The following is a 23,834-nucleotide window of genomic DNA, read 5'->3' as shown; positions in this document are numbered from 1 at the left end:
CCGCCTGCATAAAATACATTACACTACACTCATTGGAGGTAAACAAATACAGTGAGGCAATGCCCGTGAAGCTTATGTGCACATTGTGCAGTGGAGGTTGGTGTCAAATTGCATGCTGATTAATTAAGAGGGCGGGAGGCAAAAAAGGGGCAAAATTTAAATAATACATTATATGAAGCCTCAAAAGTACAGGATGGATGGAAGCTTGATCTGAACCAGGAAAGGTGGGACGATGTAAAAGCATTCACACACAATGAATTTTACAATTTGACTATGTATGTCAGCATCTTTCTGCAAGGCTTATGAATCATGAAAATGTTCAAGTTAAACTGACATAAAATGCAAACAAATTTCAGCCTGACTGTTTGCATGAGTGATAATTTGGCTCATATTTGGCATGTCTAAACAAGCAACACTTCTACTGTGCACTGATGAAAGGTTTGGTGTCAGTTCTGTTTTTTTTTATATATATATATACTTTTATTCAACAAGGATACATTAAATTGATTATAAACAACAGTAAAGACACTAAGGCCTGGTTTCACATACATGGATTCGATTAAACCAGGATTAGGTCTTAATTCAATTATAGGATACTTAAGTAGCTTTTATAAAAATGCCTTAGAAAAAAGAGACAAAACAATGGCACTGACATTTTATTTTTAAGATATGCCAGTGCAAGTTGCTTTCAGTCAAAACAGCTCAAACATGCATTTTAGTCTGAGACTAGACTCAAGCCTTGTCTGTGGAACCGGGGGTAATATTATTACAAAATATTTATATTTCAGATAAATATTGTTCTTTTGAACTATTGTTCTTTATTAACCCTCTGGAGTCTGAGCGGTTTTCTGGGCCCTTGAGATGTTCTGACATGCCCTGACATTTGTGCTTTTTTCAGTTGCTTATAAACATATTAATGGCAAAGGTGTAAATTCACTCTATAAAGCACAAACAGGGCTACCATAATATGTGAGCCACGTGTATGTACATGTTTTAATTTTTGAGAGAATAATGTTTATGCGTGGATATTGAAAAAACTAAAAACTAAAATTTCTGAAATAAGGCCACAAAACACATAGTAAATATGTGTCAATAAGACTTTTGACCAATGGATGTCGTCGCCTATAGTTTTTTCTTCAAAATTATGTGAAAATAGTCTTGCTTTATCGTTCAAATAAAACCATACATTGATTTAAATTGATGTAAAACAGGTTTTGCTTGGAAAGCCAATATGCGAGGGGGCGTGAACGAGGAGTGGTTTTCACCTGAATTACCACCCACTCTGCATAATGATGAGCCATTCACACAGGTGTGAAACTGGCTGAGCCACAATGCTTGGACAAAAGATATTTAGAAGAAGACTTATATTGACCATTTAAGATTTTGCTTACATCTATCTTGTACATATGTTGTGCTATTTTATTAAAAAGGTTACAATTACAACAATAATTACAATTTCAACAATATTTCAAGTGTACTCTTTCTTTGTAAAAAAAAAAAGAAAGATTATAGGCCTACATTTTATCTATGTATTCATTACTTTGAATATAGCCAACATTGGAACAGCTAACATCTTAGTTGATGACTTTATTTTTGACAAAAATATTAGGCTATTTTATATATAGAAATTGCTAAACAAAAGCTTATTTGACGAGGCAGTATATTCTACAGTAAGAACTGTACCCAAATCTACTAAACAAAATGTTGTCTTTCATATTTCGCCTGACTGTAAAGTTGTTTTCATGAAATATTAGGGCATATAAATGTTAATTTGCAGTTTACGTTGCTTATACAAATAGCCAACATTTTATTTCAACATATTTCAGTCGATTTTTACTCATCTCAGTATAGCAATACAGTTTGCTAAAACATCATCATTCGTTGACGATAGGCTTATTTACTTTAAATCCAGGAAAGTTGTTAATGAAAAAATTATTAAAATTAAGATACAATTGATACAAAACGAAATTCGTTTTAAAAAAAGGATTTGTACTTTCTGTTTTGAGGTCTCTGTGAAAGTTTGAAAGTCTTTTAGTGTTTGTTTTTTTAGAGCTCGCGTCCATAATGGAGAAAAAACAGAGCGCATGCCGTTCATTCGTCAATAAACAGAAACCCGAAAAGGAAAAACTTACTAGTATTCCTCAGCTCCTATTCCTCGTATTCCTCATTATTCCTCACAGCGCTGCAAGACGGTGTAAGCAAGTAATGTTCTGAATAAACTTGTGTTTTGGTTTTCTCGAGCTGATGGGGGCGTTCACAGGATTGCGCGGATTACCTCAGCCATTTGCGTTTGAATAGCGTGCGCTCTCCGTGGGCGGAGTCACATTACATTTGAATTAGCTCTAATTAGGTCGACTGGAATCGCTCTCTTTTAATACAGATTTCACAAGATGAGAATATTTGTTTTTTATATAAATTACTTCATTTAAAAGAAGAGATTTCAAGCTTCATAAAGACATATATCACGTGTATGTGTGAGAAGTATTCACTGAGTTATGGTTCATTTTCGGACGCGTTTCAGAATGGACTACACGGACAGAGAGAAGGCAGAACTCGCTTCGTGTTTATTTTTCTTTATTTGTCGAAAAGCACAACACTATGTTTTTATTGTGAGTATACACAAAAATAATACACATTTAACAGAATCGATTGATGTATGGAACTCCTATGGAAAATCAAAGTCAACAGAGTATTCATGAGTTTCTTTTACACTGATAAAAAAAAAGCAAGCTGGTATCGCCGGCGATACCGTCGACCTCAGGGGGTTAACTATTAACTAAATTATTGTTCTTTATTCATCGAAAGAATCCTAAAAAAAAAAAAAAAAAAAAAACGGTTTCCACCAAAAATATTAAGCAGCACAACTGTTTTTAACATTGATAATAATAATAAATGTTTCTTGAGCAGCAAATCAGCATATTAGAATGATTTCTGAAGGATCGTGTGACACTGAAGACAATGATGCTGAAAATTCAGCTTTGATCACAGGAATAAATTACATTTTAAAGTATATTCAAATAGAAAACAACTATTTGAAATTGTAAATATATTTCAAAATATTACCATGATTACTTAGCCTGGAAAGCCAGACCTACATCAAGATGTTAGGTCTGGCAACTCACCATAGACATGGCTCAATCCGAGGGGCGGGATAAACGGCTGTCTTTCAAAATCCCTCTGCACGCAATAGGACAGCGCTTCAACCAACCAGAGCGTTTTCCCAACAGCGGAGCTAACGTTAGTTGATAGATTCAACTTTTGAATCTGGCCGGCAAAACTACGAACACATCTTCCTTTTTTAAGAATGACTTAAGTGCCGTTCTTTGCTCTTTTCTCAAAGAAAAACTTAACTCCAAGTCCTCCAGTGTCACGGCCAAAGCCGATTCTTTGTTTTCAAGTAGCAGAGGGAACCGTCGCAACTCTGTCGTCATTATGTAAAGCCCACCCCGCCTACTCTATACAAGATGTGATTGGCCTGACCCAATTTAGGTTTTTACAGCTCCGAAAGTCAACGGAGAGTTGCTAGACTACCCTGGCTGCAAAATACATTTTGCTGCTGCTAGGGTGCGTCTAGATTTCTAGGCTAATGATCACTATATTTTCAAATAAATATGCAGCCTTGGTGAGACTTTCAAAGCATTTCAAAACATTCATGACTTAAACAGTTATGTATATATGTAAAATTATTGCATTCAGAATGAAGTACTGGAACTAACTGTTTTATAAGTAAATGTTCATCATGTAACATTTTGCACCATTCTGTGTAATGAAATAAAAAAAATAAAAAAACTGATGCATTTTCAATTTATTTCATGCCAGTGGCCCAGATCAAAATAGAAAAAGTTAGACTGAAGGCAAAAATTGTGCCTTTACGGTTACAACAGCTTGTCACTAGGGCAGTAATCATAAAGGGACATATTTGTACCATAATTACTTCTAAAAGGTTCATAGTAGTACCTTAATGGTACATACTAATATGCACCTTTTAGGGGTAAATAAGGTACAAAGATGACAAGTAACCAGTGGCAAGCTTGTACCCTTAAAGGAACAAATTGTGCACATTTTCTTTTTCTGACAGTGATCCACACTATCATCAGAAAAAGCCCCCAGATCTGTGACTCATATGATGAGGAAAAAACACATTTGAACCGCACTCAGCTGCGCTGTGAACGTAGCTTATGTTTGTTTTAATCTGAGGTAGTTCTGACAGAATCAGAGTAGACAGGCGTGAGCTATGATGATTCAAAGAACAGGAAGAGGGAATTTGTCTGGCTTATTCATGTCATTAGTCATTATACTTTTTGGCCACTTTATCAGTAGGAGTGTCAAGAGTGGAAGGAAATGATGGTGAAAGGGAACAGAAATTGGAAATATGACTCAGCAAGATTTTGAAAGTTTATATTATGTTTACAAATATCATTAATCTTAGTTAAAAATATGATCATCTTCATCTGCAATGAACTCTGCAGGCCTTAATGATGAAAACGTTTTCAAGATGATAGCACTGCCATCTAGTGGTCACTAGTGCTCTGACCACAACAAGAGCATGATACATTGTCACACACATGCACAGAAATGTACTCAGTATGTAGTGAGTAAATGAGGTGCCACGTTGGCAGAAATGCTCTCAATAATCCATCAAAGTCAGCGCACATATGTGAGGAGCGAGCTGAGCTCCTTTCTTCAACAGACCTGATCTACTGTCAGTCAACAGGACACCGCGGTAAAGCACAGCATATCCTCCCTGCTGTAATTACATATGTCCGGCTCAGACTACAGCAAATAATGAGAGCCTGCTTAAAGATTCAGAGCCACTGACACCAGTGTCCAACTCAAACGGGCTCAATCAATCACAAACACAGGTGCTCTTCTGACTTCATTTTACAAACACAGAAGCTATTCAACAGATAAAGTGAGCATGAGAGATTTATGCAGGGTTCCTTCGCATTTTCCATTTAAAAACTCCATACTTTTCCAGACTCAAATTTTTGACACATCAGTTTGATACTGTAAATGTGGTTTAGTGTTGCACGATCACCAAATAACAAAGTACAATCTGATTTAGATGACTGTTTGCTCCCTTATCTATTGCTGGTTTAAGTGGCACGCAAATCGTTGTAGTGAAGTTTAAAAGAGACTTGCTCATGGTAAAGACAAACAGTTTTGGGTAATGAAAATGTGCGCTTGGAATTTTCTCACGTCATGGGATCACAACACTAAGAGATAGTAAATCTTTTCCTGGATTTTTTTTGTGCGTTCCCGAGATTAGACCTTCCTTAACATAATTGCCGAAAACCCGAAGTCTCTAGGTGGTCTGGTTGAGGAGTAGATAGAAGTGCACGATTGGTGCGCACAGACAGAACAGAAATCATGAGTTAACAATCGCAATTTTGTCCAGCGGAAAATTGCGCTAAAAAAAGGAAAATATTACATATTGGGGGGAAGGGGGGAGCAGGGGAGTACTCAGTTGTTATAAAATAATGTCTAAAAATGTCTAAATAATGCTAAAAATAGCAATTGTCCTACAAAACTTCATTTTCTTTATGCAACATGCAAATTCTTTTCAAATATTCAAAATACAATTCAATATGATCTGTGTGCAACATAAAAATGTAGAAAATTAAATGTGCTTCACGTCAATGATTTTTTTGTCCAAATTATGGCTTTTCGGGCAAAAAAAAAATCCTTTTATTATCAAAATGTACATTGAATATCATAAAAAGAAAAAAATTGAAACACATAAAGGTTCTTTGGCACAGTACTAGCTAACCTATTATTATAAATAGCAGTTGAGGCGTTTACAGATGACTGCTTTAAATACACCAGCCCCTGCAGCTCTTATTGCTGTTTATTGAAGCTCCATGGAACACTAGAGATGCTCCCAGAGAGAGAGATGAAAACACGTGACATCCCCTGAGCAGCAGCTGTGTGGGGAAGATCAAACATCACCTCTGCTTTTCACACACCCATATATTTAAAAAGATAATCTGAATAAATCACTATTACATTCACACGCGCATATGGGTTGACGTACAGTACATAACACCAACTAAACGTATTAGCTGACAAACGAAAACTGATGACACTTACAAACACAGGCAAACTACGCACTTGCATCACGTTATACATGACAAATTCCTCATTTCGAGAGAAACGTGATGGCCATATTCACACTGCTGATAAATATGCTTGTAAAAACCCTTCTGAGCGCTTAATCTTGTTCTGTTTACACAGAGTTTGGTTATGAGTTTAGCTATTTACAGGAGTGGAAATTGCATTTGATAACCAAATTCACTACAGAAAATTTGAAAACGGCATATTAAATCTGAACAGAATTTCACTAAACAGCTACTTGCAAATGCACTGATCGCACTCTCTTTTGGACAGTTTCTGGAAAATCTCAGAAACAGAGGGGTGTGTCTTGACTCATTCACAATTTGATATCAGACTCCACCATAGGTTCTCCCACCAGCAATAACAGCAACATAGTTGATCATAGTTGTCAGAAGCTTAAAAGCATAAACAAAACACGTTGCTTATGTTGATTTACCAATGGCTGACAAATATTAATATTAGGGCTGGGGGAGGGGGAATCAGTTTAAAATATTGTGATATTTTACCTCATGAACCTCATATAGGCTACATGTATCTATATCAAGAAACACAAAAATCCAATGCAGATGATAAAAAAAACAAGTTCACAAAAGCTTGCAATATGTTTTGCATAACTACACTACCATTCAAAATCAGGGTTGGTTAAGATTTGTTTCAAATAAATCTCTTGTGCTAACCAAGGCTGCATTAATCAAAAATACAGTAAAAACATTGATATTGTAAAATATTATTGCAGTTTAAAAAAAACTGTTTTCTATTTTAATATATTTTCAAATGTAATTTATTCCTGTTATGAAAAAGCTGAATTTCCAGCATCATTACTCCAGTCCTCAGTGTCACATGATCCTTCAAAAATCATTCTAATATGTAGCCTAGAAATCTAGACGCACCCTAGCGGCAGCAAAATGTATTTCGCAGCCAGGGTAGTCTAGCAACTCTCAATAAACCTTCTCGCTGCAAAAACCCAGATTGGGTCAGGCCAATCACGTTGTGTATAGAGTAGGCGGGGGCGGGCTTAACATACACGACAGAGTTGCGACGATTACCTGGCTGCTGCTACTTGAAAACAAAGAATGGCGGCTGCTGATGGAGAACAACGGTCTTTCGAATCGGCTTTGGCTGCGACTCTGGAGGACTTGGAGTTAAGTTTTTCTTTGAGAAAAGAGCAAAGAACGGCACTTAAGTCATTCTTAAAAAAAGGAAGATGTGTTCGTCGTTTTGCCGGCCAGATATGGCAAAAGTTGAATCTATCAACTAATCTCCGCTGTTGGGAAAACGCTCTGGTTGGTTGAAGCGCGTGCAGAGGGAATTTGAAAGACAGCCGTTAATCCCGTCCCTCGGATTGAGCCGTGACTATGGTGAGTTTCCAGACCTAACATCTTGATGTAGGTCTGGCTTGCCAGGCTATCTAATATGCTGATTTGCTGCTAAAGATACAATTTTTATTATCAATGTTGAAACAGTTGTGCTGCTTAATATTTTTGTGGAAACTTCTTTGATATCAAAAGTTCATTAGAACAGCATTTATTTTAATACATAACATTAGATCAATTAATGCATCTTTGCAAAAGAAAATAATAAAGAATTCACAAACTTTTGTGAAGTGTACATATTAACAATCACGATAATATCACATTGTGGCCCAGAAATGTCAATATAATATCATGTGGCCAGATTCCCATCCCTACCAGTCTCTAATTTCTTGCGTGAAACAATGTATAGCCTAGCTAACAACAAACAGACATTCATGTTTCTAATTTATATTAGATTATCAATTCATCAACCATCACAAATGGTATGATAATTTAGGGGATTTAAAAGAAGTTTTCACTCCCCAAAGTTTTCACTGTCTATACATCTCTTAAGTTTAATAGTAGAGTAACGTCATGGTGGGAAAATACCATATCTGTGATTCTTCATAAGCGAAAGCACACAGATTATTTTACCAGCATTCATAAAGTCATGAAATTCGCTATGACATTGTAGACCTTCTAATAGTGCAATAAGCTCTTCAAACTGAATAAAAAATTTCATTTTGCTTTGGCCGCCCCTTCAAAAGAGGCAAAGTTTTCCCATGGAGTCCAACAAGGTCTGTCTAATGTCTGTAGCCTGTATGCTACTTTTCCACCAATCTAATGAAAGTTTGGTCACCACCGCTCTGACACTGCACTGGAAGCCACAGTCTCGCCTGCCAGTTCAGCACCAACTTCTCACAGATCCTCTGCCCATCTTGCATCAATGCAACCCAAAATGTTTCCCAGGTAACATGCAAAACAAGAGCGTGTTTGTTTAAATATGAAGAGGTAACCTCCTGGTATGCATCTGGATCCTATTCATAAACTGAATGAGCCATTAATACAGGTTCTTTTTCTTTTTTTAGTCTCAACAGTTCCACCCACCAACCAGACTGTGAACACACTGATAAACTGTCACTTACTGGTCAAGTGCAGTTGCTGCCATTCGCACCAGTTACACATGCCAGCACCACCACAGGCCTGTTAAAGGCACACATTATCCTTGAAAGTCCACGTGAAAAAGCATAATTCAGAAAAAAAAAAAAAATGCCATTTTTTGTCAGAGACTCCCAAGAGGTTACAAAAATGATGCACGACCTCAGTACTGCTCCGGGACAAAAAATCCCCAATGACTGCAAGAGTTATTTTAAATGTTCTCTAGCTGAGTGTTTTTGTGTGCGTGTGTTTGTGTTATGATATTTTGAGTATAATTTACAGGTATTTTTGTATATAAAATATATTTGAATATGATGTTTTTTGTAGGTAACACCCACAACTGTTCAGATTTAGAATGTATTAAAGTTCAGTTAAAAGTATTTGTACAAGTGTTTGACGAATTGTGTTTTTTTATGAACGAAATCAACAAAGTGGTGTAAGTGGTCTCTGTAGTGTCTCAAGTTCAGGACCTGAAAGTGGAAGGTTGCCAGTTTAAGCCTCACAAAAGACGACCGTGTCACAGGTGTGCCCCTGAGCAAGACACTAAACCTGAGGTTTCTTCAGGGAGATTGTGCCTGGAATAAGTGTGCTTCTTGCTTTACTAAATGGTAGCTTGGATTTGGAAGTTATAGTTCACTCAGAAATTAAAGGTTGTCATCATCATCATCATTTATTGTTGTTCCAAACCTGTATGGACTTTTTTTTTGTAAAATAAAAACAGTATCCTGGCCACTATTTTGAACATAGTGAAAAGGACTGGGCCTACAAAATTACAAAAAAGCATAATAAAAGTTTACAGAAATCATGACTTGAGAGCTATGTTGCGAGTTGTTGCAAGCAGGGCGTGGCCGAGAGCCATGAGGATCTCCTCTGTGAGGCTCGAGATCAGTGTGGTGTGCAGGTGACACTCATTAGCACTCACATCTCCGGCCCTGCTCTGTTCCCACAACTCTCGGCCCCGCCATGCTTGCCACACGAGTCTTCTGAAGTCATTCAATACTTTTGTGTGATCAACAGACCAAAAACTAGTCATTATTCGTTGATAAACATGTAAACATGTGATTGAGTAAATTCGAAATCGAGATTCAAATCAGTTTGATTTGATCGTTAGCATCATTAGCCAACTATGGTAAAAAGTTCTGTCGTTATCAACATAGTTCAATGATTCTGTGCTTCTAGAAGCCATAGTTCGACGAACATTCGCAAACAGCATTGCAAACTTGTGTGGTTGGTGCAAACACTTTCGTGTTAACAAGCATAGTTTCTTGTTAGTATGACTTAAATAGATTATGCCTTTGAGCAAAATAATGCCATGTTCATTATTTACAGCAATAATATGACATTAATTTGATGTCAAACCAATTTATTTGCAGAAGCTTTTAATCCACAGCTGTGTGACATCATTATCAACAACTCTATATTGTTGAACCAACATGGCACGTGCGACAAAGTTATTGCGGGAAACATTTGTGACTTGCTAGTTGATTTCTCCAATGCAATGCACCGTACTATGATAGTTATGCCAACGAGTTATGCTATTTGATGGGAAACACACACCAGATTGCTCTGTGAACTGGATCAACTGATTCATTTAAAAGATCCGACTCAAAATTGGCTGTTCATTTTCAGTGAATAATGATTCCTTTATGTAAGGAACAGAACGAAATGTATGACTTCAATATGTCAATATAGACTGTTTTGTGGTAGTTTTATGAAATCTTTTTGTAATTTTTGAGCTTGACAGACCCAAATAAGGCTTATTTTGTGTCATACAGTCATACAGGTTTGGAAATTACATGAAGAGGAGTAAATGACGACAGAATATTCATTTCTGAGTGAACTATATGGCTTTAATAAAACACTTCTTTAAAAATGCCACAAGAAATGACAAGCTAGGCCCTCTGAGTCAAATGCTAACTCAGGGCGCATTAACATCAGAGCTGTTTACGCCTGCATGGAGGAAAGCATCGGAGGATTCATTCCCCTGGGTTAAGGAGGTCTTACCTTGACTGCCACTGCTGCTGAGAGAGTGTAGTGGAGTGGAAGCCGAGCTGACGCTTGCCATGGGCAGCTCTCCTTTATTCGATTGTTTGACCCTCTTGAGGTGAGACTTGCCATTGTAGTGGACCTGGGCCTGCGTGGCGGAGTGCAGCTGGATGTTGCAGACTTCACAAAGCGAGTAGAGCAGCTTCTTCTTCTCCTGATGGAGCTGCATGTCTGCGTTGATATTGCTAGGCTCCTTTACCTCCATGCAGCCTGCGATGGCGAAGCACAGCTGTCCATTTTCTATGAGCTGGGTGGGACTCAAGGGTGTCTTCATACCTGCGGGAGAGCAAAAGGATGAGGGTTAGAAGCATGGAAAGTGTTTAATCCAAACCAGGACTGGCGATGACTCACCTTCTGAATTCAACATCACCCCACACAGAGCTTTTTGAACACCAGGTGAGGAGAGTTTACATCCTAAAACCACCAAGGTAGAGAAGCGGGAACGTGTGTGAGTGTGGATGTCTGGAGCGCTTGTGTGGGCTACACGGGTAGCTGAATGTTCTCTTCTCGCTGAGCTCTGACTCCTCCCCTCTGTACACTCAAGCCAAGCTTCCCCACTTGTGGAGCGGGCACAGAGCTACGGACTGACCTCCTGTGCCCATCTGTTGCCTTTAGAAGAGACCCGACTCACATACCTCGTGCCCACGGGTCTTACACAACCAACATGGATGGGAGGAAGAAAGTCGTCCCAGGGGGGCACGAGCAGCTAGGAGGGGCTTTGCATGTCAGCGGAAGCTATTGTGTGTTTGGTGGTCTGCAAGAGTGAATAAATTACATAAAGCCTCCCCACGAGCCGTGAACTCTTGAGCTCTACAATTAAATGGCCGGTGTAATGGATAGCTGCAAAAGGAGAATGATGAGTTCTGGGAAACGGTGATGTTTTTAATCTGAAAATTGCAAAAACTGCATTTCTGGTCAGTCTGCACTAATGTCACGGCTGCAGGGTTCCTGGGCTGGATGATAGAGGATAAAGAAGCATAAAGATACCATTTGAGTCAGCTGCTGCACTTTTAAGAGCACACTGAGGATGAAACATCCCTCGCTGTGCTCATGTACAGGTGTTTACATGTGTGAGAGAACAGAGGGGTGTGATTTTCTTTAAGTAAAAAAAAAAAAAAAATCCATTTCCCTTTTCATTTTAGGGTGAAATGACCCAGACACGTATGTGAGTATAAAGGCTGCACACATCGAGCATGTTTCGGTCCCTGTCCAGTAATCCTCCTGACACTGTCTCAGTAATCTCTGTGGGCAGCTGCACACTATAATCCCTGCAGATAAACTTCCTCTAACTTCCCCTGCCTCTCGGGCCATTCAGCTCTCCTCCATTCCTTAACACTTTCTCAGGAATCTATTGTATTCAGAGAAAGAAAAACTGTAAGTGGAAATCCCTGATGTTAATCACTTTCTTTCAATGTTGTGAATCTATTTCTCTAACTCCTAGCTATTACTTAAGCTTGAGCTTTGCTCTACTTTGCGGTGGAAATGAGGCCAGTGAGAAAAAAAACGAAGCTGCAGTGATTTTGGTGACCTGTATACGCAGGCAGGATTTCCAGATATGTGGTGCGGTCCGTGCCCTGGGGTTTGGAGGAAGTAAACCGACTGTGATGCTCAGTTCGTGGCTGTTCACATCACATCTGTTGGTTTAGCGGTCAACTAATCAACCAGCCAGGGTCCTCTACTTTTTCCCAGTGGCATCTCCAACACTCCTGTGTCACATCAATGTGCAAACACATTGAGTGCAAGCTTACATAATAGAGCTGCACGATTCTGGATAAATTGAGAATCACAATTTTTTGTTTTTGTTTAAAATAGAGATCACGATTCTGAACTAAGACTATAAACAAAATTTTTATTTAAATTTTTAATCGGTTTAAATGTATGTTTCAATGATTCACTCATAAAGACTTGACTTGTTTCATTGCTGGATGAAAATAGTATTTTTGAATGAATCTCTTGAACGAGTGATTCAATGACAAACACATTTTTTAACAGTCACTTGTTGCCACCTACTGGTGTAACGATGTAATCGATACAATCTTTATTTTAAGCCTCAAGTTACTTTCAAAAGGGGTTTTATACTATTTTGTTCACTACCGTATGCATCAGTGTTTATTTCCGAGCTATAAACTTTTAAGCCAGTACTTCTATGATAATCTGAATTATTTTAAGACAGAAATAATGATCCAGTGCAGTTAAAAAGACTGTTTGTGAAGCTGTTTTATAGATGACAACTGCTCTGTCTGGCTCAGTGGCAGCACCAATGCAGATCTGAATGTTCCGCTGTGATTTTGTCGAAGGTTTAATAGACACAGGCAAATTTTTATTTAGGAATAAGATTGCATGGGTGTTTGAATCGAAATCGCTATCATTTAACGATTAATCATGCAGCTCTATTACATGCCGCACAATATGCACTGTATACCGCTTTTAAATAATAGCATGTGAAGGTATAAGTAGCCAAGGCATTATTTCACACAATAAACATTAGAAAACAAATTGTATGAAAAAGACTGCTGATTTTCATTCTGGTTGAATCTCACTCACATTTGTCACTCTGGAAACAGAAGTCAAAGCATTGCATTGTGAGATATATTATTCCATGCAATGTGCTCTGAAGTTACAGTATAATACATATTAGGGCAATTATAGTAGGTCATCATGGCATTACTGTACATGCAAACAAATATATATATATTTTTTTATACACTGAAAAAAATTGTTTGTTAGTATTTCGAACATAAGAAATAAAATAAAATTTGGGTGCTTACACAATCCTAGTAAGTGTAATAGTAAAGCTTTATAGCTTCATAGCTTTAAAATATTTAAAGATAACTTCAGGCCAATGCGGTTTTATTTCTTTAAATTGCACACTCCAGGCAATGACCTTCAGTACAGCAAAGTTTTTGTAAAACTGTCTGCCATAAGGTATAAAAATACATAAAATTAGATATGACTTTTTTTGTAAAAAGCTTTATCATAAACCTGTACAAAATAACAGTAGTGATGTGAATCTCTTTTTTGAATCACATGACCTAAATGAAACAGCCGATGCATTTCAAATCAAACAGACGATGTAATCAAGACAACATATAGCCTAATTTGGACCTAGAAATGTAAAAAAATGAATACTAAACTCTTCTGTACACGTCCTTGCTAAAATAAGAAGGCCATAAATGTGTTAATCTTGAAGCAGATCACAGATCAAAGTAGGCCAAGAACTATAAAACATTATTATCGTGACTGATCAGTGGAACGCAGTGACTTCATGAAAATGGCCTTTTGAAATTTACGAAGCAGTTCTACTGTGTGACAAGTGCAAACATTTCTCAGACATTTTCTGAAGGTCTTTCTGGAAAATGGATATTGATACCATACAGCAAAAAATAAAGAGCGCTTTGACCCTGATACTTCACGTGTAGTGTAGCAATTTCCAGAAAACATCCATTACAGCACTCCAGTACAGAGAAATATAGACTGAAGTGGACCATTTAAAAGGGGTGAAGAGGTCAAAAACATTTGATTGTTCTATGATAAAGTTTACCTTTGCACCAAATTGTGAAAAGTAAAGTTTCACTTTGTAGGAGAGTAAATGAAAATTTTAAGATATGACACACTGAGAGGTTTAAAATAGCGCGAGAACCTTCATTGCAAATGCACTACTGTATTTTAGCATGCAGAATGTGGAAGCTGAATAAATTTGATATTTGACTATCTGTTCATTTCATTGCAAATGCTCTCTTCTACTCATAATCTACCTCTTAAAGGTCAGGTGATTACTGCATTAAAACAAATGAGATATGATAAGTATCATGCTGTGGTCATGTCAGCTGTATGCCTGAGGGCAAAGGTGAGACTGTCGGCTGAGAAAACCCTTATTTTCATGCTCAAGTGAAACACACTCCCAGCTACAACCCCCAACTGTTCTCCTCCTTCTCCTCTAGCTTTAAGATGGAGAGCTGTGCGCTCAGGCATGCCATGTGCAATCAATGGTGAGATTCTGAGGTCCGACAACAGGAAGTTAATCAGGTGCTCACAGGTCATTCCAGTCAAGTAGGCAGTAATGCAGGGAGACACATGCATGCAAAAAAGAAAGAAAAAACAAGGAAGGAAAAAGAAATAGATGAAGAGAAAGGAGCATTGCTCTTTTTATTAAATATCTATCTATCTATCTATCTATCTATCTATCTATCTATCTATCTATCTATCTATCTATCTATCTATCTATCTATCTATCTATCTATCTATCTATCTATCTATCTATCTATCTATCTATATCATTAAAATTCTGCACTTCTGCATCCCATTTGCTATCTCAATTCAAAAATCAAGTAAAAAAATTAAGCAACTGATAATATCTGTATGTCTATATTAAGATATAGTTTGATATCTTATGATATTTAAATGATATTTAATATTATATATGTATTTACTGTACATACACATATTACACACGCACATACATTTTATGTAGGCTATTTATTCCAATTCAGAGCAGTACATGCAGTATCTATGTAGAGTAGAGTCCATTCATTAACTGAAGGCACTTCGCAATGTGACATGATACGACAGAATTGGTGCTACCAGTCTAGACAGCTTCGCTGATTATAATGGGAACGATCTAGTTTTTTGCAATGCACTGCACTCACTGAATGTACACAGGAAAAACTCATCTCAAAAAAGAGAATGAATCAGAGTGAAGTGTGAAAAAAACAGAAACCAGTGAGAAAATATATCTACTCTGTTGAGAGATGCTAATATCCAATAGAGGCACGTCTGTGGTTCAACAGTGAACCAGGAATCAGCACAAAACACATGTCTCAAGTATAATGGTTTGTGGCCCTTGGCAAAGAGCTTGTATGGGTGACCTGTGTGTGGGCAGGTGCTGATGAATACACTGCAGGCCATATTTAAGAGCCACAGAAGGTAAATGTTAATGCTTTGGCACCCTTAGCTTCTATAACAGTTTGGTCTTAATTACCAGCTTTACCCAGATATTGAGTTCTATGCCAGGTTGTGGGAGTTGAATAAAAATAGCAACATTAACTAAAAACCACTGTTCATTTAGAGACCAGAGAGAGAGAGAGAGATAGAAGACAGAAAATAGAAAATAGAGATGGAAGGAGAAAAACAGAGATGGATATGAAATCACACCTGTCTCTATGGGAGCATCTCAATCAGCTCCCTAGATCAGTAGTCATGGCACTGATCAGGGAGTTGGTCATTTTAAGGGATTTCTCAATCGCAAAATCCTTCCAGTGCACTGGAACGTTCGCCCCTTGAAAAATCCCACAATACACCGCAAAAAAAAACAGGGAGCCTCTACACTCACTATGCTCCCTTTCCGGAAATTGCATCACATTTTGGAAGCGAAGGAACTAGGGTTTGTAAACATTTTAGCCAATCCTTAAAAAGTAATGCCACAGCTTCTTAAAAAAATTGCAATCCTGTGTATTAACAATATACTATGCTTTAATTAGCAATTACTGCTATTTATGCACACCACTAATTGCAAAGTCCGAAAACACAGAATATATTCAAGACCTAGAAACTACAGAAAGATCGAGATTTGATTTTAACAGATATTTTGCATAATTACAAATGGTTTAATGAATAACAATAAAAACAATTCTTAAATTGAATTGATATATTCATAATGCAGATTAAGTTTTCATTATTATTTATTGCTTAGTCAAAAAGTTGAAGGTCTGCATATCCATTATTGAACATAACCTTTGTCTTATAAAACTGATCAGCCGTTTAAAAAAATGTTTTTAGTGGTAAATGAATCACACAGACACAACTATAGCAAAACCTGTTCACATTGAGCCAGGTTAGGACACAGTATAAATGATAGAAAGCACATCAGAAAAGTAAGGAATTACTTCAAAGCTCTCTTTGGGATCGTATGGAGAGATGCTCATGTCGCACGCGGTCAGCCGTGCCTATTTCAAACTTATGGCCCATTACAAAACCCACAGCTAGAATCTCACAGATGGAAAGGTCGCTAACGTGTTTCTGCAGCCCAATTCTGCACTAATGCCTTTCACTGGAAGCTCTTAGCAGAAACACAGAAAAAGAAAATGAATGTGAAAGTTTTCCACTCCGTGTGCGTCTGTCACACGCAAGGGGGGGCTTGGCACTCACATGCGTAACATCTGGACAGGAAGAGCTCTGTTAATGGACGGTCGACAGCTTACAGCAGTGTCAGGTAAGAACTGGAGAGTCTCAATTGCTAAGCTGTTCACAGATGTCCTCAATGTGCCTTTGACCAGAGCATGTGGATATTATATAGCCATTTACACCAATCCACTATATAAGCAGTTTTGTACAGAAAATACTTGCGCTGATAAGACTAAGCTGAGCAGACATATGTCGGCATGTGTCTGGCCTTGTGGCATGATTCAATGTTGTCAAAAGAATATTCACTGACCCTTGAAAGCTGACAGAACAGACGTACAGTCAGTTAAGTGGAGCGTCGGATAGGGTGTGTTGATGGGGGTCTTTGACAATGCTGAAGTGTGTGGAAATACAAGAGGAAAATCTGCCTACAAAGGGCTCTGATATCACTGCACCTGCTCCGCCGGTTACATACAGCCGCGTTCCCGATGAGTGACCTCTCAGATCCAGAACAGCACACAGACTAACTAACTATGAGGAAAGGAACTTTTCCTGCTATATTATCCATCTCAGCTTCACAGCAATAACTCAATAAAGCAGAACATTCATAATTAATCTCTTATATGGATGTTTCCACCCAAAAAGTGTTGTAATGAGAGACTTACTGATGCTTTTTTATTTTAGGACTTTTAATTTTTAACTTGGTAACTGTACTTTCAACTTCCCTAACTCCCTAAAAACAGACAACATATCATTGAAGAAAAACTAGCCGAGAGAAAATAAAATAGATTATCGCATGAACACACACTCTCTCAGACAGACTATAAATAACGGTGATGAGACATGACTGTATTTACCACTCATTACCGAACAGATCCATGGAGAAAAAAGCTGATAAAAGGCAAAGACAGGGAGAGTGACAAGGGAATTGAAGAAAAGATGTAAAAAAGGAGTGAAGGAGATTGAGATGAAAAAAGATGCCAAGTGAGATGGAGATCAGAAGAGGGATAGATTGAGAATAAGAAACAGAATTAGAGAAAGAGAGAATCACTTATGAAAGGGTACAGGCCCATGCATGTCCGCACAGCTATTCCCAGGTCTACATTACCATTCAAAAGTTTGGGGTTGGTAAGATTTCATTTTTATTCATATTTAAAGAAATAAATAATTTTATTTAGCAAACTTAGCAAAGATGCATTAAATAGACAAAAAGTGACAGTGAACACATTTAGAATGTAACAAAAAAATAACAATTTCAAATAAATGCTGTTCTTTAGAATGTTCTATTCATCAAAGAATCCTGAAAAAATGTTTCCACAAAAATATTAAGCAGCACAATTGCTGTCATCATTGAAAATAAGAAGAAATGTTTCTTCAACATCAAATATTAGAACATTACAATGGTTTCTAAATGATCATATGATTAATGACACTACTGGCTGTTTTTAGCTTTGTCATCACAGGAATTAATTACATTTTGAATATATTAAAATAGAAAACTTTTTCAAATTGTAATAATTTTTCACAATATTATTACATTTTACTGCATCTTTGATCAAATAAATGCAGTCTTGGATATGGATGGGAACTGTAAGGAAACTGAATTTGATTCTGATTCCAGTTAACTATTCACAATTTAGTGTTTTTGAATGAGTCAGCTGAATGAATGATTCAATGACTCACTCAAAAATACAGTAACTGGTTTCATTCCAAAAGAGTGTTTTTGAATGATTCGATGAATCACTCATAATCATGCTACTTGGCGTAACAGTGTAACCTGCAGAAAGAGCTATACTGCTAACTAAACTAACACTATTAACATAACTTAACTTTAAATCATTTTGGTCACAGTATTTCTTCAAAAAAAAGAAATTGGTTTTCGATTCCCAATTCTATGATTGAATGTGAGATGAGCGGCTGAAGCACACAGCAGGCCTTTGGGCACCATGTTGCCAACTTGGAAACACAGCTCATGCGCCGCTTATAAAAACCATCACACACACCATTTCCATGTAATCTCACCGTCTCACTGCAGACTTACTGTGTAAAGACTTCATCTTGGTCCAAACAAAGTATGTATTTTTATGACTCTGTCACATACTGGAACTCAGGGACTTGCTGCTTGATGGTAAAGCAGAGTAATCGTGTTTTCTCCCATTTTGTGACTAAGTATCGACGCATTGGGCCGTCTGAAAATGTGTCTGGTGCGTTTGACCAATTTAGACTTGGTTTTCCTGCTGTAGCTGGCATGTCTGAGAAAAACAACAACATTTGTGGCTGATTCATTCAATAAAATCTAAAGAGAGAGAGCAAACAAGAGGAAAGGACACTACTGCTTTGGACACCTACTGACATTTGTCATGCACATGTTTCACCGTCTGAAAGGAATGCTCTTAAATAGTCTAGACCTCAATAAACCTTTCTCTTGGTTCAGCTGGCACATCTAAGGAAAACAACAACATTTGTGGGTGCTTTCTCAGAGGGCAATCTGAATGGGAAAGTGTGACATTTTTGACATTTGCCACAGAGCATGGTTAGACTCAACATAAGACTTGTCTTTCCAAACCAGATGAGGTAGAAATGCATTCAGAATGTTCAAGGGGAAAGTACAAATGAAATTCATGAGAAAACAGGGAAAATTTGAATGATTTCTATTACCTTGATTTAGGGCGACATTCAGACAAGTTTATTTGTACAGCGCTTTTCACGATACATATTGTTTCAAAGCAACTTTACAGAAAATGTTCGTTTCGGTGTTATAATTTAGGAAGTATTCTGTTATCAGCCAGAGGTGAGTGTATTAAGTTTTTTATTAAGTATTAAGGAATATTCTGTTACATACGAACACTGTGGATCATCAGATCAACAGATGTTCGACTGTTGTTTTGTTAAAGAAAAAACCTAAACTGAAAATGAGGTGAAGTTGTATTTTAACCAGTTTTATTTATTCTGTCAGACCAAAGCTCATGTCCAACATTCTATTCAGACCTCACAGTGTGCCAGCTCTCCCCACACATTAGCCGCATTCATAAACTCACACAAAACCGAATTCAATTCCAAGAGTTCTTGCTTGACTGTACACAGAGAATGAACGTGTTGACCTCTGACAGGGTGAACTAGTCTACAACAAACCATCGAAAAGAAAAAAAAAAGAAAAGGAAAAATATATCCACAAAAACGTTGAGCAGAATAACTATTTTTAACATTGGTTTAAAAAAAAAATCTAAATATTATCATGATTTCTGAAGGCTCATGTGACACTGAAGACTGGAGTAATGATGCTAATAATTCAGCTTTGAATTACATTTTAAAATATTTTCACAAAAGGAAGATTGTACAATAAGAAAAAAGACAAGCAAACGATACAGTCGAATAAACAAAGCCGGACCTCACAACTACAAAAACTTCAAAGCAAATTTTAGAATAGGCACTATTTTTATAAATAAACCACGGATTTGAGGTTTAGACAACTACATTCTCGCCTGAAAACTCTTAAAACAACATTCCGTGACACAACAACAGTATTTTGAAAATTATTGTGGGTTTTCATGCTGCCTGTCTAGAACGCGCAGAGACAAAACTGAAACATTACTAAATGAAAACGGTTCGCCTGTGTCTATTAAACCTTTGACAAAATCACACCAGAACATTAATATCGGAGTTGGCGCAGCCACTGACCCAGAGAAAGCAGATGTCATGTGTAGGTATGAAACAGCTTCACAAACAGTCTTTTCAACCACACAATATCGTTATTTCTGTTACAAATATTCATCTTATCTCAGAAGAACTGGGATAAAAGTATATAGCTCAGATACACTGATGTCTACGGAAGCGATCACTTTTTGAAAGTCATTGGCGATTAAACTAAAGATTGTATCGATTACATTGTCACGCCAGCAGGTGGTGACACGTGACCGTTAAAAAATGTATTTGTCATTGAATCATTCATTCAAGAGATTCGTTCAAAAATGCTGACTCACCCAGTAATGAAACAAGTTAAGTATTTAGTCACTGAATCATTCGTTCAAGCAGTTCTTTTTAAATAATTCATTCAGATTAATATTCTGTTCATTTCCTGTTTACACTTAGTGTTTGGGGTCAGTATATAAATATACATATCCCCTGAAAGCAGATTCCACATTCCCCAACAAAACAACCACATCTCAGGCCTCGAAACCAGAGCAGTGTGAGATACAAACATTTCCACCCTTAGAGTCCCCACGGCATTCACGTGTGTGCTGTAGCAGCATTGAGTTTACAGTCTTGAGTTTACCGTTGCAGGGAGCCGCTGCGAGCATGCCTGCCCTTGCAATTGTGGCCACGTCTGCCTAAGTGTGTAATGGTATATGTGTACGATGAGTTCTGTTTCATAGGCTGGGCATCAACTTGACGACAGCGTCCGTCAACTAGTTGAACGTCAATATTGCTGAGCTATTTAGAGCAGAAGGTGATGATGACGAAAATGCAATGGTATATGAGCAAGCTAAGAAACATTTGTAGTTGAGAGCTGCATTGTATTACAGAGGCTAGCTCTGCATTTGATGAGGGAAACAACAGTGCTTGCAAGGCAGCAAAAAAATAGTGTTAAAATACACAACACTTAGTATGTGCCTTGCGTTGTGAACAAGACTCAATTAATGGGCCACACAGGATTTTTGCATTCCGGTCTTCGCTTAGAATGTCAGAAGTAACAGTAATTTGTCAATAAAATAATAATGAAAAAAGAAATATTATTTGCAATTTACTCCTAAGACCCTCAAGCAAGGTTTACCTGAAGGCTACATGCTATTGTGTTAATTTAATATTACTATTTAGATTATTAAATAAAGAAACGTGATCAATAGAACCAATCACAATTCATATGCCTGTTGGTAGTTGCAGCATGAGTCACTGCTTATTTTTTCTCAAGTCACTGGACACGCCCACATCCTGTTTTCAATTAAAGGGGTCATGACTTGAGAAACCAAATTTGCCTTGATCTTTTGGCATATAAGAGGTCTTTGTACCATTAAAACGTCCTGCAAGTTTCATAGCTTAAGACGTCCTCCCCATTATAAACGAAGCATTTATTTAATCAAGCTCTAAATACAGCTCGTTCTGGATCCATGGTATGAAGTGACGTCACGGTACGAAGTGACGTAGCAGTCGTTTGCATATGACCGCCTCCAGCGTAGACAACTACGCTTCAAGCGCAAGATAACTACGCCTCATTTCATCATCGCATCTGTCACGCGCTTCACATGTGTTCAGTCGACGTGCAGCGAGTGGGTCTGTTTACAAGAAGATTGCGATGTCACGACACGCAGATGTGCTGTACCTGGCTGTGGACAAACAACATGTTTGAATAATATACGCTGCTGAAAGATCCAGACGTCAGGGGAAGATGGATGCAGTTTATTTTTTGCGGACGTCCCAGTCACGGCAGAGTTAATTTAAGCGTGTGTTCTCCACATTTCAAGGATGAGTGACAGTTGAGAACAATCGCAGTTTGATGCTGGCTTTGCCAGAAAACTTTTGTACAAGATAAGGCCGTGTGGACTATTCTGGGCTACACAACGACGACGCAAACTGTAAGTAATGTAGGCTATTTAAAACTTAAAACTTTTTTAAAACGTTAATTGCAGTTTAATTCATTATGAATAATCACCGTGTTTTACTTAGTTTAGCCTACTTATTGTTTTATGACCGTCATGTTCATGCCCCGTTGGCTATTAAAAGATGTAGGCTGTCAAACTGACAAAATAGTTTCACTTCTATGTGGACGGGCTGATGCATTCTTAGTTGTGTTGATGGTTAATTTCCTCTGATTCCGACTCAAACATCATTGCAATCGTCATCGCCTCGCTCGCATCACCCATTACTATGGTAACGGTAAACACAGCTCCGCAAAATCCGCACGTTTTGACAAGGGGGCGTTAACAATTGATGCATAGGCACTGACGTTATCCAATCATAACAGTGGGTGTTAACACTGAACTCTTAAAGGGAAAACACCCCCAAAACAGACTGTTTGGATCAGAGCATGAGAAACAGGGTGAGAAAAGGTCATAAATCACTCAATTTTAAACGTTTTTTGTCCAAAAAAACTATAGTAATACTATAATTGCACCTAAGGGAACACAAGAAAAGAAAAGAAAAAACCATGTCATGACCCCTTTAACTTTAAATAGAGTCTGTAAGTTTACTTTGTGCTGAATTAAGCAGAATAAAATTGTAATGTTTGAGTAGTAAAGGAGAAAAAGTAAATAACAAATATGCTAATAGCTTAATCATGTTTATTTGGCCACCACATCCAAGACTGCATTTGGCCAGTATAGTAGTGTGGCTGTTCGTGTGGCTGTTCTGCCAAAGTGCCTGACGCAGGTCAAGGTTATTGTATTTAGCCACGAAGCTCACAGTCTGGTTAAGATAGGAGAAGAACGTGACGCCGTTACAGATGAATAAGAGCCACATATGCTCTATGAGCAAGAAAAATGAGAAAAGACTCTACCTGACAGTTCATCGCCTGACAGAACCAAGCTGTCAGCTCCCTCACTGAGCAAAAGTAGGAGAAAAATGTCTCCTTTTGCCCTACAGTGTGAAGAAAAACCACCCCATCACGCAAGGAGACAGCTCCGAGGAACATTAATGGCACTTCCTGTTACTAGGGTTGGAGAGCTGGGGGGGGGGGTAAAGAAAGAGGGAAGACACACACATACACTTGCACACACACATGCATCAAAAAAGATACAAAACACACAATACGGTCCCCACACTCATGGAAAACCTGGAAATATCAGATGTTTTTCAGGCCAGGAAAAGTCACTGAAAAAAAAGGTAAAAGTCACTGAAATGGGAATTATTTAATAATTTTTTTCTGCTATCATGTTCTGCTCAAACATATTTCATTAGCTAGATGCTATGCTGGAGGGAAAAACAGCAAAACTGGTCACCAGCAAACTAGTAAACATCAAATAAACAAAATTGTTTTAATAATATTTTTAATAATGAAAGAAACAAAACTTATATTAGAACTTGTTTTCAATAAACTACACTAAATTCTTGGATTTTTTCAAAATCTTTGATTTGTTTTTACGAAATTATGCATTAGGAAGCTTGCGCTGCAGA

General features: G+C 37.6%; 1 protein-coding gene across 1 annotated transcript in view; it reads right to left on the bottom strand.

Annotated features, from left to right (window-relative positions):
* znf385b (zinc finger protein 385B) overlaps positions 1-23,834 on the bottom strand; it is a 130,116-nt gene that overhangs the window by 89,192 nt on the left and 17,090 nt on the right. Inside the window, exon 2 of the mRNA XM_081367880.1 lies at positions 10,569-10,886. Coding sequence (XP_081224006.1) covers positions 10,569-10,884 — 316 coding nt within the window. The 5' untranslated portion in view covers positions 10,885-10,886. The remainder of the gene's footprint in view (positions 1-10,568; positions 10,887-23,834) is intronic.

The sequence above is a fragment of the Scardinius erythrophthalmus genome (assembly GCF_964197995.2).
Source record: "Scardinius erythrophthalmus genome assembly, chromosome: 6".
In the NCBI taxonomy this organism is placed as follows: domain Eukaryota; kingdom Metazoa; phylum Chordata; class Actinopteri; order Cypriniformes; family Leuciscidae; genus Scardinius; species Scardinius erythrophthalmus.
Note: the sequence above shows the minus strand (reverse complement) of the source record. Positions and strands in the feature narration are given on the sequence as shown.